At 45.7% G+C, this 17,820-nt stretch overlaps 1 protein-coding gene across 3 annotated transcripts in view; it reads right to left on the minus strand.

Moving 5' to 3' along the window:
- LOC141986865 (charged multivesicular body protein 3) overlaps window positions 1–17,820 on the minus strand; it is a 61,284-nt gene that overhangs the window by 8,011 nt on the left and 35,453 nt on the right. Inside the window, exons 1-2 of one of the 3 annotated variants that reach the window (XM_074951887.1) lie at window positions 12,510–12,638; window positions 6,139–6,199 (exon numbers count right to left, since the gene is read on the minus strand). In XM_074951887.1, the coding sequence (XP_074807988.1) occupies window positions 6,139–6,199; window positions 12,510–12,623 (175 nt within the window). In that variant the 5' untranslated portion in view covers window positions 12,624–12,638. The other 2 variants (XM_074951888.1, XM_074951889.1) reach the window with 2 other exon arrangements.

The following is a 17,820-nucleotide window of genomic DNA, read 5'->3' on the forward strand; positions in this document are numbered from 1 at the left end:
CCACAATGCTATATGCTGTGTTTGTTGGACTCCAGTGGTGGTGAGTGACACACACATTTTATTTATGTGACAGAGACAAAGTTAGTAGATTTAAACTTAAAATTGTAATTTTGTAATTACATGTGCAAATTCAGGAGGAGTACTGAAAGTTAGGAATGCTTGGCATGTCTGCATCTGGTTCAGAACACAGCAACTTGCCTTCTCACTAAGACAGGTAACTGGGAATGGATCATCCTGATTTCCCAGTCCCTGCACTGGCTCCCTCTCAAACACCTAGAGGTCAAGGCTGCTGTTCTGAATGTCAACAGCTTGCATGAAATCAGCCCCCACTAACTACCCAAGAGACCCCTTTCTTGTGATAATCTCAGCTCCACACCACTGGAAAAGATGAGGTGACCAAGAAAGAGGGGAAAACTAGTAGCCAAAGAAAATGGAAATTTCTTAGGAGCTGGACCAAGATTACGGAAACGACTGCCAGCCTCATTACATTCAGAACTACATGCTAAATCCATCTGTCTGCTATAGCTTTCCCACAATAACGTTCTCAGTCACATTATCACTCACATTTAAATCCCTAACATCTTGTTTGTTCCTGCCAACTGGGCTGGGAAATAAAGATTTGTAGAAGGTGTTCATATACCATTATGATGGGTGACCTCACAAAAATGTAGGTTTCAGAGTAGCAGCCGTGTTAGTCTGTATCCGCAAAAAGAACAGGAGTACTTGTGGCACCTTAGAGACTAACAAATGTATTTGTTAGTCTCTAAGGTGCCACAAGTACTCCTTTTCACAAAAATGTAGATGGTTTAGATTCACTTTGCTCCTTCAGGAAGCAGAAATCTTTCATCTATTTAGACTCCATACACATTTTGTAAATAAATGGCTCAACTTCCCAACTAGCTTTGCAAGTTATTTTAGAATCACATTTGTTTATTACTCAAAATCTTTAATCTTGCAGGTGGGATAATCACTTACTTGGTCAGACACAGTTCATTAAATAATTAAGCTTTGACTTGCTTTCCTGCCAGGTTTATACACTTTCACTGGCATTTAATGAACAAGGCTTAGAAGCAATTCATAGTATTCCACCTGGTGCATTAACTTTTAAATATAAAATGGTACATTCAAAATACATCCATTTGAAACAGCTGTATGGCCACTGTTGATATCATTGATAATGTTATATGATTAGAGAAGCCCTTTATTCTGGAAACTTTCAACAACATTGATAGACTGAGGAACACCTGAATGGCCTAACTCAACCTTAGTTTAGTCTCCAGCTTAACTCCCAGCATTTGATGTGACCAATATTGTCGGGACAGTCCCAACAGTAGGGGCTTTGTCTTCTATATGCAACTATGTCTCCCCGCCCCCCGCAAAAAAGAAAGTGTCCTGATTTTTCACAGTTGCTAATTTGATGTCCATGTACTAGATGTGAGGAAGAACAATACTGAATAGCGTCTTCACAAAATGAATTCCAGTCTTTTATGCTTTGAAATTAAGGTACTGTACAATGCTCAGCTTGGAAAAGAGATGACGAAGGGGGGATATGATAGAGGTCTATAAAATCGTGACTGATGTGGAGAAAGTGTTATTTACTCCTTCTCATAACACAAGAACTAGGTCACCAAATTAAATTAATAGGCAGCAGATTTAAAACAAACTAAAGTATGTATTTTTTCACACAATGCACAGTCAACCTGTGGAACTCCTTGCCAGAGGATGCTGTGAAGGCCAAGATTATAACAGGGTTAAAAAAAGAACTAGACAAGAACTAGGATAGGTCCATCAATGGCTATTAGCCAGGATGGGCAGGGATGGTTCCCTAGCCTCTGTTTGCCAGAAGCTGGGAATGGGCAACAGGGGATGGATCACTTGATGATTACCTGTTCTGTTCATTCCCTCTGGGGAACCTGGCATTGGCCACTGTCAGAAGACAGGATACTGGGCTAGATGGACCTTTGGTCTGACCCAGTACGGCCGTTCTTATGCATAAGCTTCCTGAAATAATCAAGGTCCCTCCTTTTAGAAAAGGATTTAAGTAGTGTAAAATCTCCGCATTTTACTCATCTTGAAGGGATAATGGTGGCTATGCACAGCAAAAAAAACAAAAAAATCAAGGCACCCGAAAAATATCCTCAGGTAAGAGACATATGCTCATAAAAGAATAAGGGGTTAAAAACTGGGCTTCTGTTCTCCTGGCCCAGAAATAAAGCTTCCATTGCAGAGGTGGCTGAAAACTAGCTTGCAAGAAAAAGGCAACACCACCATTTGAATCCATTCAGCTATATTAACATTTAGGGATATTACTGACAGAAGATTTCAGTGAAATTGCCTTATAAAGAGAGCAAGCTCACGACAAATGTATGCAGTGATTATTTTCAAAAGCTCACTGATTTACACAGAAATTTTACACCAGAATGATTCAGGATTTGGCAAGTTATAAAAATAAATCCATCAAAATAGCATTCTGCATTTTGGCACACACAGGCCCAATATGAATTGGAGACATCAATGCAAATTCTCATGTGGGAGTTAATGAATCTTTCGGAGAATGACTCACCCAGCATAAATGTCATTCAGCAGCAGAACACCTAAGAAATCTCTATCAGCCAATCCACTGGGACAATGAGTACCCTCCCCCCTCCCGGACTATTTTCCTTTAGAAGAGTCTGGCTTAGTGGTGTTTTCCCCTTATTATCCACAAGAGACACCATGTGCTTACAAGATGCTGAAACCATTTCTTCAGCACAATCAACTATGCACTTTACAGGACACGGGAATAGTTAAGTCCCTGCTCCAAAGAGTGTACAATACAACTAGGACAAATACCCTAAGTGAAACAACAGTTCAGGCATGAGAAAGTGCTAAGATCAATCCATTGTGCACAAAGCCTTCCTACACTGACCATTTAGAAGGCCCAAAGCCTCTATCAGTCTATATTTTTGTAAGGTAAGCTTTGTTTGACTACTTTGAGGGCAGAGAACCCAACTATGTGAATATCTCCTTTTGCAGGGAATGCAGACTTATCTTGTGGTCAAAAGGTAGATTCTACTTTCAGCTCTGCCAAAGACACGATGCATGACTTTAGACAAGTAATTGTCCCTGTGCCTCAGTTTCCCATCTATCAAGTGGAGACACATCCCTGTGTCATAGGCTTAACTCAAGGTTTATAAAGTACTTAGAGGTCCTGGGATGGAAGACACTAAAGAAATGAGAAATAAAGTTACTTGCTGGCTTTAAACATCCAAAAGCATCCATTTGACAGGGGCACTGTGATATTCTATACCTTGGGGGAGCGTACTGTAACCCCCATATTCCTCATTTTCATATAATCATGATCTTACGTATAAAGCATGCCTTGTAAGGTATCAGGGAAAAGGTTATCATCTGCTGAAAGTCATTTCTCTATCCATATGTATGCTTCCCGAGGCAACAGCAAGGAAAGTAAGCAACACCCGGGTGGGGTGTCAAACAACCTATCAACAGCCATTGTCCAGCAAGGGAGCTACAATGCGATGACTCGCCTGCATGAGGCAACACCGGGGGAATTGCTTAACCTTGCCTGGAGAGACTCAGCAATGCCACGCAGACATGCCTGGACTTGTGCTCCCCAAGCACATGGACTGAGGGTATAAAACAGACAGAGTGGACACATACTGGGCCCTTCTCCTGCCCCACCGTCGCTGCAAGCAACTAAGACACTGAGAAGAAGACAAGACTCCCAACAGAGGAGATTGGCCCAGGTTTAAGGAACAAACCTGTATATTAAGGACTGCAATATCCAGTGGGGTGAGAAAAACTGCTTAATCTAGACGTTGCCCAGTCTAATAGGGTTGAGAGTTTAGACTGTGTGCTTATATTTTATTTTAGTAACCATTCTGACTTTTTAACCTATCACTTAATATCACTTAAAATCTACCTTTAGAATCAATACATTTGTTTACTTGTTTATCTTTACCAGTGAGTTTGTATGAAGTGTGGGGCAAATCTGCTCAGGTTGGCAAAGGCTGGTGTATGTCCACTTTCCATTGTTGAAGTGGTGAATCAATTAATAAATTTTCACTGCCCATCTTGAGCAGTGCAAGACGGTATATTCCTGGGGTACAGTGCTGGGAACTGGGGGGATTTGGCTGGTGCCTTTCTCTGTGTGATTCATGAGCGGCTCGGGGAGCAGTCATGCAATTTAGCTGGGTGTGTGGCTCTACATGTGGTTGTGCTGAGTGATCACAGCTCCCGGAGGGGTTGCTGCTGGTCACTAGCAAGGCATTGAGAGAGAGCTCAGGCTGGGGAGAGTTCAGGGGGCACTGTCCCAGGCTGCACCCTGGGGGGATCCCATCACAGGCACATTCTGCTCCATAGCTAATAATAAACTGAATGGTTTTGTTGCAGTATGACATACTCCAATTTTTCTAGATTGAGCATAATCATGATATGTGTATTTTATTATAGCATATGCATTACTGTGATTTGGCAACTGGACAGTCTCTACGTAAAAGAATAAATGGACACAAATCAGATGTCAAGAATTATAACATTCAAAAACCAGTTGGAGAACACTTCAATCTCTTTGGTCACTCGATTACAGACCTAAAAGTGGCAATTCTTCAACAAAAAAAACTTCAAAAACAGACTCTAAGGAGAGACTGCTGAATTGGAATTAATTTGCAAACTGGATACAATTAACTTAGGCTTGAATAGAGACTGGGAGTGGATGGGTCATTACACAAAGTAAAACTATTTCACCTTGTTTATTCCCCTCCCCCACCCGCACCCTGTTCCTCAGATGTTCTTGTCAACTGCTGGAAATGGCCCACCTTGATTATCACTACAAAAGGTCGTCCCTCCCCCCCTCCTGCTGGTAATAGCTCACCTTAAGGATCACTCTCATTACAGTGTGTATGAGAACACCCATTGTTTCATGTTCTCTATGTATATAAATCTCCCCACTGTATTTTCCACTGAATGCATCCGATGAAGTGAGCTGTAGCTCACGAAAGCTTATGCTCAAATAAATTGGTTAGTCTCTAAGGTGCCACAAGTACTCCTGTTCTTTTTACCTAATAGTCAGAGACCAATACAAAAGGTCCTCCTGCAACTTGTTCATAGAGCAAAACCCTGGTGAGAAGTCCATCCCCTCACCCAATCCCAGCTGCTGGGAATGTGGGAAGAAGGGGATGTAGCAGAAAAATCTACTAATAGTATGGTGTAAGATCAAAACTCCCCTCCTTCCCGCAAAAAAACCCATACAGGAGTCAATCCTGTGCTCACAGAAATTGAAGTCCAATCTCCCATTACCAGAAGTCGAACTTCACCTCTTATATCCAGTTCTCCTGTTTGTCACTTTCCCAAATTTACCTCCCTTTACCCATCTGACATGTAAGTTATACTTTTTTGCATACTCCCTGCAAGTCAGTGCACATTGTAACCTCTTGCAACTAAACTGTACGTTACATGGCTGAAGTTGCTGGTTAATTTGACCTAATGGACACTTTTGAAAATTTTACAAGTGCCTTAAGACCTTAAATGCCTAAATAATTTCAGAAAATGGGATTTTGGAGATTAACTCACATTGAAAGTGTATGGGACTTGGGTACTTTTGAAAATTTTACCCCTAGAGACTTCTATGGGAGTTTCATGCTTACAAAAGATATAAATCCCTTGGACTATACTGTTCTTTTCATACATTCACAATTCTGTACCTCTAAAATGAGGAGTAAACTCATTCTGTGGCTCCACACACTACACAGGCCTTTGGCCACTCTCACAGTCTGCCCCCACCTCTTTTGATCAAGGGCATTTTTTCCCCTCCATTGATAGTAATTCACAATAAGAGCTCTTAGGTCTTGCTCAGTATTATCCCATCTTCTCCTTGCTCAGCCATGAAGTTGCCACTCTAAGGATGTCCTTTCCACAGACACTTAGTTGATCCATCTTCCACCATCCTACCCATGTGCCCTGCCCACTGAAGTCCTTGGAATTTCACTACATTTACTATAGTTGGCTCTCCACAGACTTCCCGCAATTCCCTATTAAGAAGTTACCTAAAATTCCATTTTTTTTCTTTTGTATTTTGATATAAACCAGCATATATACGCACAAAGAGGAAGTCTGAGAAAATGTGAAAAAAACACAAACCTCTGATCTGTCTATCAATTACTCTCATTTCTTTCCTCATCTTCAGCGACCATTCATTGACCTAAAAATAAAGACAGGAAAAAGAGAAAGCATAAAAGATACCATAACTAAAACTGACTTTATACAGTACACTCCCAGTTGTCCAAATTCCCTTCATCCAAATATCCTACTTATCTGACTACATGGTGCATCCTCTCTCTGCAAACAGCATCCACCTCCCAGCGAATTGCAGGGTTCAAGGAGCCAATTTACAGCAATGCCTCTAATTCATGCTACACCAGTGCAACAACGTATTCACTCAAATTATGGTTAAAGCTACGTTTTAGTCATGGGTGTTTTTAGTCAAAGTCATGGACAGGTCACGGGCAGTAAACAAAACTTCACAGCCTGTGACCTGTCCATGATTTTTACTATACACCCTTAACTTAAATTTGGGCAGGGGGCCACAGGTGCTCTGGGAAGGGGGGCTGTTCAGGGACGCCACAGGTGCTGGGGGAGGTGGCCCAGGACCCCGCTGATGATGGGGGGGGGTGCAGCGCATGGCCTGGGACCCCTGCTGGTGCTGCGGAGGAGGGTTGGTGGGGCTGGCAGGAGCTCCCTACTCAGCTGTGTGTGTCCCTGCAGCTCCTAGGCTGCAGAGGTGCCGGGGACTCCGCGTGCTGCTCCTGCAAGAAGCTTGCATTGGCCAGGAACCGCCGCCAATGGGAGCTGCGGGGGCGAGGCTTTCGGGCACAAGTAGAGTGCAGAGCCCCCGGCCCCTCCGCATAGGAGCTGCAGGGCCATGCAAGTAGGAGCCCCCCAACCCAAGGTAAGCACCACCAGCCTCGCACCTCCCAACCCCTGCCCCTAGCCCCCTCCCACACACCCAGACTGCTGCTACTGGCCCAGGGGCTGCCCAGCTTGGGCAGCCCTGGAGCTAGCACCAGCTGCTGCAGACGTCATGGAAAGTCACAGAATCCAGGGATTCGCAGCCTTAATTATGGTTCCATGGCTGCAACATTGTATCCAGTGCAAAGTGCAGCTCACAATAACTAGTTGTATCCATAGCGGCATCTCTAGTCAACTCTCATCTCTGACCCCACAATCCAGGAAATACCCTCCCAGTGATCAGCAGGCAGGAGTCACATTAACACTGCAACCACGGAGAGGCCATATCCAGCCACAGCTCGGGACAGGCAGCCTGGGCACTGGGACAACCACAGAAGGGTGGGGTGTGCAGGGGCTGACGGGGAGAGTGCAGCCACTCATTGGCTCATAGTCCAGAATAGTAACAATAGCACACGATCAGGAAAAGCAATACCTCAGACTCTTTAGCCCGCCCAGCTGTATCTGGACCGTTACAGCCTCCCAGCCCATACCTAGAACCTACCTCAAAGTAGCACTTCCATTTGTCTGAATGGCTGGTTAGCAGAATGTTTCAGGTGTCCCCCAGGCCATTCAGGTAAACGGGGGTGTCAAGGTTCCTCCCCCACTCTGAACTCTAGGGTACAGATGTGGGGACCTGCATGAAAAACCTCCTAAGCTTATCTTTATCAGCTTAGGTCAAAACTTCCCCAAGGTACAAAATATTCCACCCTTTTGTCCTTGGATTGGCCGCTACCACCACCAAACAAATACTGGTTACTGGGGAAGAGCTGTTTGGACACGTCTTTCCCCCCAAAATACTTCCCAAAACCTTGCACCCCACTTCCTGGACAAGGTTTGGTAAAAAGCCTCACCAATTTGCCTAGGTGACTACAGACCCAGACCCTTGGATCTTTAGAACAATGAACAATCCTTCCAACACTTGCACCCCCCCTTTCCAGGGAAATGTTGGATAAAAAGCCTCACCAATTTGCATAGGTGACCACAGACCCAAACCCTTGGATCTGAGAACAATGAAAAAGCATTCAGTTTTCTTACAAAAAGACTTTTAATAGAAATAGAAGTAAATAAAAATAAAAAAAAAATCCCCCCTGTAAAGTCAGGATGGGTAATTAGATTCAAAAAACATAGAGAACCCCTCTAGGCAAAAACCTTAAGTTACAAAAAAGATACACAGACAGAAATAGTTATTCTATTCAGCACAATTCTTTTCTCAGCCATTTAAAGAAATCATAATCTAACACGTACCTAGCTAGATTACTTACTAAAAGTTCTAAGGCTTCATTCCTGGTCTATCCCCGGCAAAGACAGAATATAGACAGACACACATACCCTTTGTTTCTCTCCCTCCTCCCAGCTTTTGAAAGTATCTTGTCTCCTCATTGGTCATTTTGGTCAGGTGCCAGCGAGGTTACCTTTAGCTTCTTAACCCTTTACAGGTGAGAGGAGATTTCCTCTGGCCAGGAGGGATTTTAAAGGGGTTTACCCTTCCCTTTATATTTATGACAGGGGGTGTACTTTATTTTTAAAAAGTGGTTCTTTTATGTAGCTTTTAGATGCATATTTTCAGAATCAATGCTTCAGAAATGCAACAAACCTCTTTCCCTGGGGGCACAAATATCCTGCACTGATATATGCACATTTGGCACGCATGACCAAAGAACCTCTTAATGCCAGCTAGCAAAGGGGCACAGATGGGGTGCACAGAGGTTACAAAAATGTCTTAATTCTGGCACGTACATCCTGGTTCACCAAAGAATGTAATGCAAGGTATCAGAGGAAAGCCTGGTCACGCTGGTTATGAATATCATCGTGAAACATATGTATTGCTACTATGTAAGGAGCTATGTAACAAAACCTGTTCTTACAGTTTGTATCACTGTGTTAACCCCTAGCAGAAGTGGAAAAAAAAAAGTGTGATGGGGAGTTCACTCCACACCAACCCTGAAGGGGTTAAGATGGCTCAGAAGGGGCCAATTAGGCCACATTTGGGGAAGAGCCAGAGACTGGGAAAGGCTAATTGATGATGAAGGTCAGCTGGATGGAGGCATGCTGAGCTCCTACAAAGCCAGAAAGTTTGCAGCAGCAGGAGACTTGATAATATTCAGGCACTTTAACAGTCATAATAAGCTATGGGGAAGAAACAAAACTGATCTAAATGGTAAATGCTTGGAACAATTTACTAATATGCATAACTTGGTAATATTGAATACAGGAGCACATAGTAGATTTAATTCTGTGGATGTATCCTTTTGTGTTAGAGGTAGTAAAAGCACTGGGAAATATATAAAGATGACAGAATGGGAAGTGATGACTTCCCTACACTTATTGAGTACCAAGGTTGAGGAGATGTCAAAACACACAAAAAGTTCCTAAACTGGAATTTTTGAAAAGCTGATTGGGGCCTTTTCAAGATTGTTATGTATATTTATGTAGTAACTATACAACTGACAACCTAGGAGAATTCTATTACAATCTAATAAAAGGAATTACAGCAACAGCTGATCTGGTCATCTACAAGACATCAAATTGCCACTAGTTTAGAAATCTAGTTCCCTGAGGGAATGAGGGTTGCAAATTAGCAATAAAGGAAAGAAGGCATACAAGCAAGCAAAATACATGATGAATAGTAAAGACCTAAAGAATTCTAAAAGATGTAAGGCAGCCACACAAAGGATTATCAAATTTGGCTAAATTTCTTTGGGAAACTGAACAAAGATTCAGAGCTTTCAGAAATATATAAACAAATTCAAAGAATGAATGGAAGTTGAAGTAAGTGTCTACCTGGTGTTATAGTTAACAGTGAAATTGAGGTCTCCAATTTGGGAAAGGCAGACATTTTAGCAAAATAATTCCAAAAGATCAGTAGTGAAATGAATCAAAGCAATGAGCTTTGTGAGGGGAAAAAAGGAGGTTTATTGAGGAAAACTGAACTATTAAATGGCTGGAGGGAATATACTGATTATGTGTTAAACAAAACTTTAGAATACAAGGGCTTTATTGCAGCCAACAAAAAGACAGTTCCAGGTAAAGATAAAGTAAGTAATGAAATGCTCTAGTGTTTGTCAGAAGGGAGTCTAAAGATTCTATTGTGGTTATATAACAATACTGTATGAGGTCGAAAGGACTCCTGTCAGTAGAATGGAAACAAGCATTCGTGATACCAATTTGGAAACCAGGCAAGGTACATACAGGACCTGATACTTACAGGCCAACATTTGTTGTGTGTGTAGACTAACATGTACACACCTGTCAGCTAACTGAGTGCAGAAAAACCTTTTGTCTCATGCCTGCTGCTATACAGAAGCAAATAAGTGGCCACATAGAAATGTTCACATTAGTGCAGAACTGGGTTCCACTGCATTTCCTGTCCTATCTGTTGTTTAGATGATGGACTGAGATGCAGGAGATCTGGTCCCAGCTCTGCCACAGATTTCCTGTGTGACCTAGGACAAGTCACTTAATGCCTATGTGCCATGTTTTCTCATCTGTAAAGCGTGGATTATATTTCTCTATCTTACAATGGGTGTGACAGGGGAAAGGCACAGCAAGACTACCTACTCAACCAAGTAGATACATCCCAACTGCTGAGATTCGTATTTGGGGCTCCAAGGTTGACACCTCTACTTCTTGGAGTGAAGAGAAGGGACCACTGCAGCTGCAAGCAGAGAGAGTAGGATGCCATGTTGTTGACTCTGGGGTGGGAGAGCGGGGTCTGCCACCATCACTCCAAATGGGAGACAGAGCCACAGGGGACCCATCTCAATGTGAGCAGCCTTAATCCAGCCCTGTGTTCACCTACTGTACAGCACTGCCTATACTTACAGAGTCCATAGAAGAGTCTTCAAATTTGGGTGCCCAAGTTTCCTTTCTGAAATGGTTGCACAATTGCACACTTCTAGCCATGTGTTCCTTTACTGCTGTATCTAAAATAGTCTCTGTCCAACCTAGAGTCACAACCTCACATCATATTTGCAGCATTGTTTTCCCCTTGCTGAATTGGTAGTCACTGATCCCACACAGAGCAACAGAAGTTTTAGACCTGCTTTCCTCTGCTCGCCACAGTGCAATTCACAAGCACCAGTGTCTACTTTTTAAATAATGTCTATAGCACCACAGAGGTGTATGGTATATAAAGGAAAGGAACTGAAGAATTTGACCTAAATTACACAAGGTTCAGCCAAAGGCAGAAGAGGAATGGATTACACACCCACTTGCATCAGTTTAACTAAAAGTATTTTTAAACTGATCTAGTTAAGCCAGTGCAAATTTTTATGCAGACAGTCTTAGTTCAGTTTAAGAGTGGCCTATTTTAATTTGGTAGAGACTGCTAAGCTAAATTGAAATAAGCTACCCAAAACAAAACAGAAGCGTCTACAGAGTGTTTTTCATCCGTTTAACTATATCAGTTTAAAAACCGAGTTAAATGAAACTGCTTCATCTCCTGCATGTACAGAAGGCCAAAGTAACGTGTGAATGTATTGTTAAGAACTGGCACAAGGCTTGACAATTTTGCCAGACATCTTTTAGCCATAAAATTAATTAGACAGGGTTCAGTCCAGACCCCCAGCTCCAATCCCTTATGGCAGAGGTTCTCAAACTGTGGGTCGGGACCCCGCAGGGGGTCACGCGGCTATTACATGGGGGGGTCGCGAGCTGTCAGCTTCCATCCTAAACCCCGCTTTGCCTCCAGCATTTATAATGGTGTTAAATAGATAAAAGTGTTTTTAATTTATAAGGGGGGGGGGGTCGCACTCAGAGGCTTGCTGTGTGAAAGGGGTGAGTTTGAGATGCACTGCCTTATGGGCTATCTGCACGCAAGCCGTCAGTTACAGCCTGTTGCCTCTATGGGCTGCACCAACAGGAGTACTGGAGGCAGGCCCCCATTGCAGCCCCCATCCATCCCAGGGGGCCAGCTGCTTCACCGACACCCCTCAGCATGTCGGTACCTGGCCCGGTGGGACCCGGTCACAGCAGCCCTGAGATGCTGGGGGCTCTGATCCTCTCAGCGGCCAGCCCCACTCCCTCAGCGCCCAACCCAGCCCCATGGCGGCCCCCCTTCAACCCGACCCCCCCCTTTCAGCATTACCCGCCCACTCCCCACCATGGCGGCCATCCCCTCACAAAGCCCCCCCTACATAGCACCCAACCACTTGGCGGCCGCCCCTTCACCCCTCCCCCCGACCCCACTCTCAGCCTCTCCCCCCCCCGCAGGGTGTTCGCCCCTTCACTGCCCCGCCCCCGCAGTGTCCCCGGCCCCACCCCTTCAGCGGCCGCCCTGCCCCAAAGGCGCCCTCATCCCCCACCCTCCCGGGGGGTGGGGAACGCGCCTTCTCCCGCGGGTGCCCCCCGCCATTACCAGCTCCTTGGGCGGCTTCTCCGGCGTTTTCCCGAAAAGACCCATCGCTGACCAACAAAACAGCGACTTCTGGCCCTTCCGGCTTCCCGTCCCCTCCTCCACTGGCGGGCGGGGAGCCAGCCACACACATTGCGCAGTCGCAGCTTACCTCCCTCCTCCTGCCTTGCGACGCGAGGCTCATTCGCGTACCACTGCGCGTGCGGCCACGGCACCGCTGCCGCCTCTGAGGGGAAACAAACCCCAAGCTCCCGCCTTTGCACATGCGTCCCTTTTCCTGCCTGCCTGCCTGCCTCCCTCCCTTCGGGGCGTCTCGGAGGCGGCACTGCGCGTGCGTTCCCTCCTTCCTGGGCTGGTGGCAGGGCCGTTCTGTTCCTCGCCTCGGCCGCCAGGGGGCGTTTAACCCTGGCTGCGGATGAGAGTAATAGAAAATCATGCTGGAAGGAGGGGTCGGTGGGGAGAAGGGAGAGGAGGTGGACAGCAGAGGCCACAGGTGGGTGGTACATTGACCCACTTCTCCCTGCACCCCATCATGTGTCAGCCCCATAGCCGGGGCTGCCCAGCTGAGACAGAATTTTCCATACGTCCAGGGATATTAAGTCCTACCCTGAGGATCTGGTCTCAGGCAGGCGGTCACAGCTGGGAACCTGCCCACCTGCTGCCCACACTCCTGAATTGTTACACCCTTCCATAAGCAGCTGTCACAATTCAGGGCACTTGCATTCCCCCTCTATGGTCCTGCAAAGTCCCCCTCAGGCTGTGGCCTCTCCCGCTGTCACAGCATGTGGGTGGAGGACGTGAGTCTCTCTCCTTCCTGATCAGGATTTTTTCCAGGCTGCACAGTTCCCTGCCTACACTGAATTCCCCAGCAAGTCAGACTGCTGAAGATGGCCTGTTTTGGCTTCTGAGAGCCTATAAAATAGCATAATTGCCCACAGTTAAGCTACCATACAGCCATTGCTAGACAAGTACATTTATTCTTAAGGAAAAAGCATTACAGAGAAAGTATATTTCAACAATAAAAGAAGCTATATGCATACTAATGAGTTTACCAGGGATCAACCCAACTTCAACAAGGCCACAAGCTCATAACAGCTGTTAGCTCAAACAAAACACACCCCTAAACCTGTGAGTGATTCCTTTATCGTTTGGAAAAAGAAAAGGAGTACTCGTGGCACCTTAGAGACTAACCAATTTATTTGAGCATAAGTTTTCGTGAGCTACAGCTCCCTTCATCGGATGTGGCACATGATGGCATATATCACATTGGTAGATGTGCAGGTGAACGAGCCTCTGATAGTGTGGCTGATGTGATTAGGCCCTATGATGGTGTCCCCTGAATAGATATGTGGGCACAGTTGGCAATGGGCTTTGTTGCAAGGATAGGTTCCTGGGTTAGTGGTTCTGTTGTGTGGTTGCTGGTGAGTATTTGCTTCAGGTTGGGGGGCTGCCTGTAGACAAGGACTGGCTTGTCTCCCAAGATTTGTGAGAGTGATGGGTCGTCCTTCAGGATAGGTTGTAGATCCTTGATAATGCGTTGGAGAGGTTTTAGTTGGGGGCTGAAGGTGATAGCTAGTGGCATTCTGTTATTATCTTTGTTGGGCCTGTCCTGTAGTAGGTGACTTCTGGGTACTCTTCTGGCTCTGTCAGTCTGTTTCTTCACTTCCGCAGGTGGGTATTGTAGTTGTGCCCCTCTGCCATGTACATTGGTCAAACTGGACAGTCTCTACGTAAAAGAATAAATGGACACAAATCAGATGTCAAGAATTATAACATTCATAAACCAGTCGGGGAACATTTCAATCTCTCTGGTCACTCGATTTCTGATCTAAAAGTGACTATTCTTCAACAAAAAAACTTCGAAAACAGACTCCAACGAGAGACTGCTGAATTGGAATTAATTTGCAGATTGGATACAATTAAGTTAGGCTTGAATAGAGACTGGGAGTGGTTGAGTCATTATACAAAGTAAAACTATTTTCCCTTGTTTATTCTTCCCCTCTCCCCCCCCCCCCAACCCACTGTTCCTCAGATGTTCTTGTTAACGCCTGGAAATGGCCCACCTTGATTATCACTTCAAAAGGTTTTCTCTCCCCCCACCCCACTCTCCTGCTGGTAATAGCTCATCTTAAGTGATCACTCTCCTTACAATGTGTATGGTAAACATCCATTTTTGCATGGTCTGTGTGTATATAAATCTCCTCACTGTATTTTCCACTTTATGCATCCGATGAAATGAGCTGTAGCTCACGAAAGCTTATGCTCAAATAAATTGGTTAGTTTCTAAGGTGCCACAAGTCCTCCTTTTCTTTTTGCGAATACAGACTAACACAGCTGCTACTCTGAAACCTTTATAGTTTGGGTGGCATATGCAAATGTAACCTGAAGAATTCAGCCTTTTGAAGCTTCACCCTGAGGCAGAGACCTTTGTCTGCTGATCACCCATTACAGGTGGATAGCTACTGTAATTCATTGGGGGTCATTTAGCCCCAAGATGTAGGGTTGCCAACCCTCCAAGATTATCCTGGAGTCTCCAGGCATTAAAGATTAATCTTTAATTAAAGATTAGATCATGTGATGAAACCTCAAGGAACACAACCAACCAAAATTGGCAACCTTATTTGTGGAGAGGGAAAGAGAAACAAGCTCTGCTCCATCCCCACCCAGCAGGCTGCCCACAGCATCACGACCTGTGTTGATATGAACGGCATGTGCCAAACACTAGCTTACAAACAGTAAAAACACATCCAAGCAGGCACTGGAATGTACTGTAGCGTTAAATTTTAAAATAAAAACAAGCCTACATGGCTCCCATGATTTTGTTCATTCTTCCCTCTTTCCTGAAGGCCTCTGCCACATCCCCACACCTCTGTGTCCCCCTTTCAATACACATCTTCCACCTTGTGTTTCCCCCCATGGGGTCCTACCAATCATAGGTCTTGTGTCTGTTCTTCCCCTCTACCCTCCCCCCAAACATCAGAGACTTTGTGTATTCCCCCATGTATCCCATCCCACACTCTAGGGCCTCTCTGCACCACTATGCCCTGCCTCCACCTCTTTGGCAGGGGCTGTGTGCAATGACCCCATCCCTGCATTCCACACTAGAGCCTACTGCCATCTACCCCTTCTATGCTAGCAAATCTCTGTGTTCAACCCCACTTGTGTGTCAGGGGCTTCTTACATCTATCTACCCTCCCTTCTGCTCCCTCCATGGGCTCTGTGTCCCCCTCTCCTGACCACTGGCTGTTTATGACCCTTCTTTGTCTTTCCACCCAGGGAGAGTCAATATTTCTAGACAGGTTTCAGAGTAACAGCCGTGTTAGTCTGTATTCGTAAAAAGAAAAAAGAAAAGGAGTACTTGTGGCACCTTAGAGACTAACCAGTTTATTTGAGCATGAGCTTTCGTGAGCTACAGCTCACTTCATCGGATGCATAGCATATCGTGGAAACTGCAGAAGACATTATATACACACAGAGACCATGAAACAAAACTTCCTCCCACCCCACTGTCCTGCTGGTAACAGCTTATCTAAAGTGATCATCAAGGAGGGCCATTTCCAGCACAAATCCAGGTTTTCTCACCCTTCCCCCCCCCACAGACACACATACAAACTCACTCTCCTGCTGGTAATAGCCCATCCCTCTTTGAAACCTCTCTTTATAATGCGCATGATAATCAAGGTGGGTCATTTCCAACACTAATCCAGGTTTTCTCACCACCACCACCCCCCCCACACACACACCCCCCTCCAAAAACCACACACACAAACTCACTCTCCTGCTAGCAATAGCTCATCTTACAATGTGCACAGCAATAATCCAAGTTTAACCAGAACGTCTTGGGGGGGGGTTTGTAGGAAAAAAACAAGGGGAGATAGGCTACCTTGCATAATGACTTAGCCACTCCCAGTCTCTATTCAAGCCCAAATTAATAGTATCCAATTTGCAAATGAATTCCAATTCAGCAGTTTCTCGCTGGAGTCTGGATTTGAAGTTTTTTTGCTTTAAGATAGCGACCCTCATGTCTGTGATTGCGTGACCAGAGAGATTGAAGTGTTCTCCGACTGGTTTATGAATGTTATAATTCTTAACATCTGATTTGTGTCCATTTATTCTTTTACGTAGAGACTGTCCAGTTTGACCAATGTACATGGCAGAGGGGCATTGCTGGCACATGATGGCATATATCACATTGGTGGATGTGCAGGTGAACGAGCCTCTGATAGTGTGGCTGATGTTGTTAGGCCCTGTGATGGTGTTCCCTGAATAGATATGTGGGCACAGTTGGCAACGGGCTTTGTTGCAAGGATAGGTTCCTGGGTTAGTGGTTCTGTTGTGTGGTATGTGGTTGTTGGTGAGTATTCGCTTCAGGTTGGGGGGCTGTCTGTAGGCAAGGACTGGCCTTTCTCCCAAGATTTGTGAGAGTGTTGGGTCATCCTTCAGGATAGGTTGTAGATCCTTAATAATGCGTTGGAGGGGTTTTAGTTGGGGGCTGAAGGTGACGGCTAGTGGCGTTCTGTTATTTTCTTTGTTAGGCCTGTCCTGTAGTAGGTGACTTCTGGGAACTCTTCTGGCTCTATCAATCTGTTTCTTCACTTCCGCAGGTGGGTATTGTAGTTGTAAGAATGCTTGATAGAGATCTTGTAGGTGTTTGTCTCTGTCTGAGGGGTTGGAGCAAATGCGGTTGTATCGCAGAGCTTGGCTGCTATGCATCCGATGAAGTGAGCTGTAGCTCACGAAAGCTCATGCTCAAATAAACTGGTTAGTCTCTAAGGTGCCACAAGTACTCCTTTTCTTTTTTCTTTTTATTTCTAGACAAGTGTCTTCTATCTCAGTGGTTTTCAAACTTTTTTTCTGAGGACCCAGTTGAAGAAAATTGTTGATGCCTGTGACCCAGTGGAGCTGGGGATGAGGGGTTTGGGCAGAGAGTTGGGGTACGGGGGTGAGGGCTGAGGGGTGGGGCCAGGAATTAGGGGTTCAGGGTGTGGGATGGGGGCTCTGGGCTGCAGGCTCTAGGGTGCAGCTGAGGATGAGGGGTTTGAGGTGCAGGAGGGGTTCTGAGTTGGCAGGGTTAGGGCTGGGGACTGGGGCACAGACTTACTGGGGTGCAGAGGCAGGCTTCCCACCTGTCCTGGCACCGCAGTCCGTGCTGTGCCCCGGAAGCGGCCAGCAGCAGGTCTGGCTCCTAGGTGGAGGCACGCAAGCCTTTGTTCCCAGCCAATGGGAGAGTGGAGCCGGTGCTCAGGGCGGGGGTAGCGTGCAGAGCCCCGTGGCCCCCCTGCCTAGAAACCAGACCCGCTACTGGCCGCTTCTGGGGCACAGTGTTGGAACAGGTAGGTACTAGCCTGCTTTAGCTGGGCAGCACCGCCTACAGGACTTTTAACGTCCCGGTTGGCAGTGCTGACCAGAGCCGCTAGGGTCCCTGGGTGCTGAGCAAGGCAACCCCGTGCCTTACATACTGC

The sequence above is a fragment of the Natator depressus genome, chromosome 4 (assembly GCF_965152275.1).
Source record: "Natator depressus isolate rNatDep1 chromosome 4, rNatDep2.hap1, whole genome shotgun sequence".
In the NCBI taxonomy this organism is placed as follows: Eukaryota; Metazoa; Chordata; order Testudines; family Cheloniidae; genus Natator; species Natator depressus.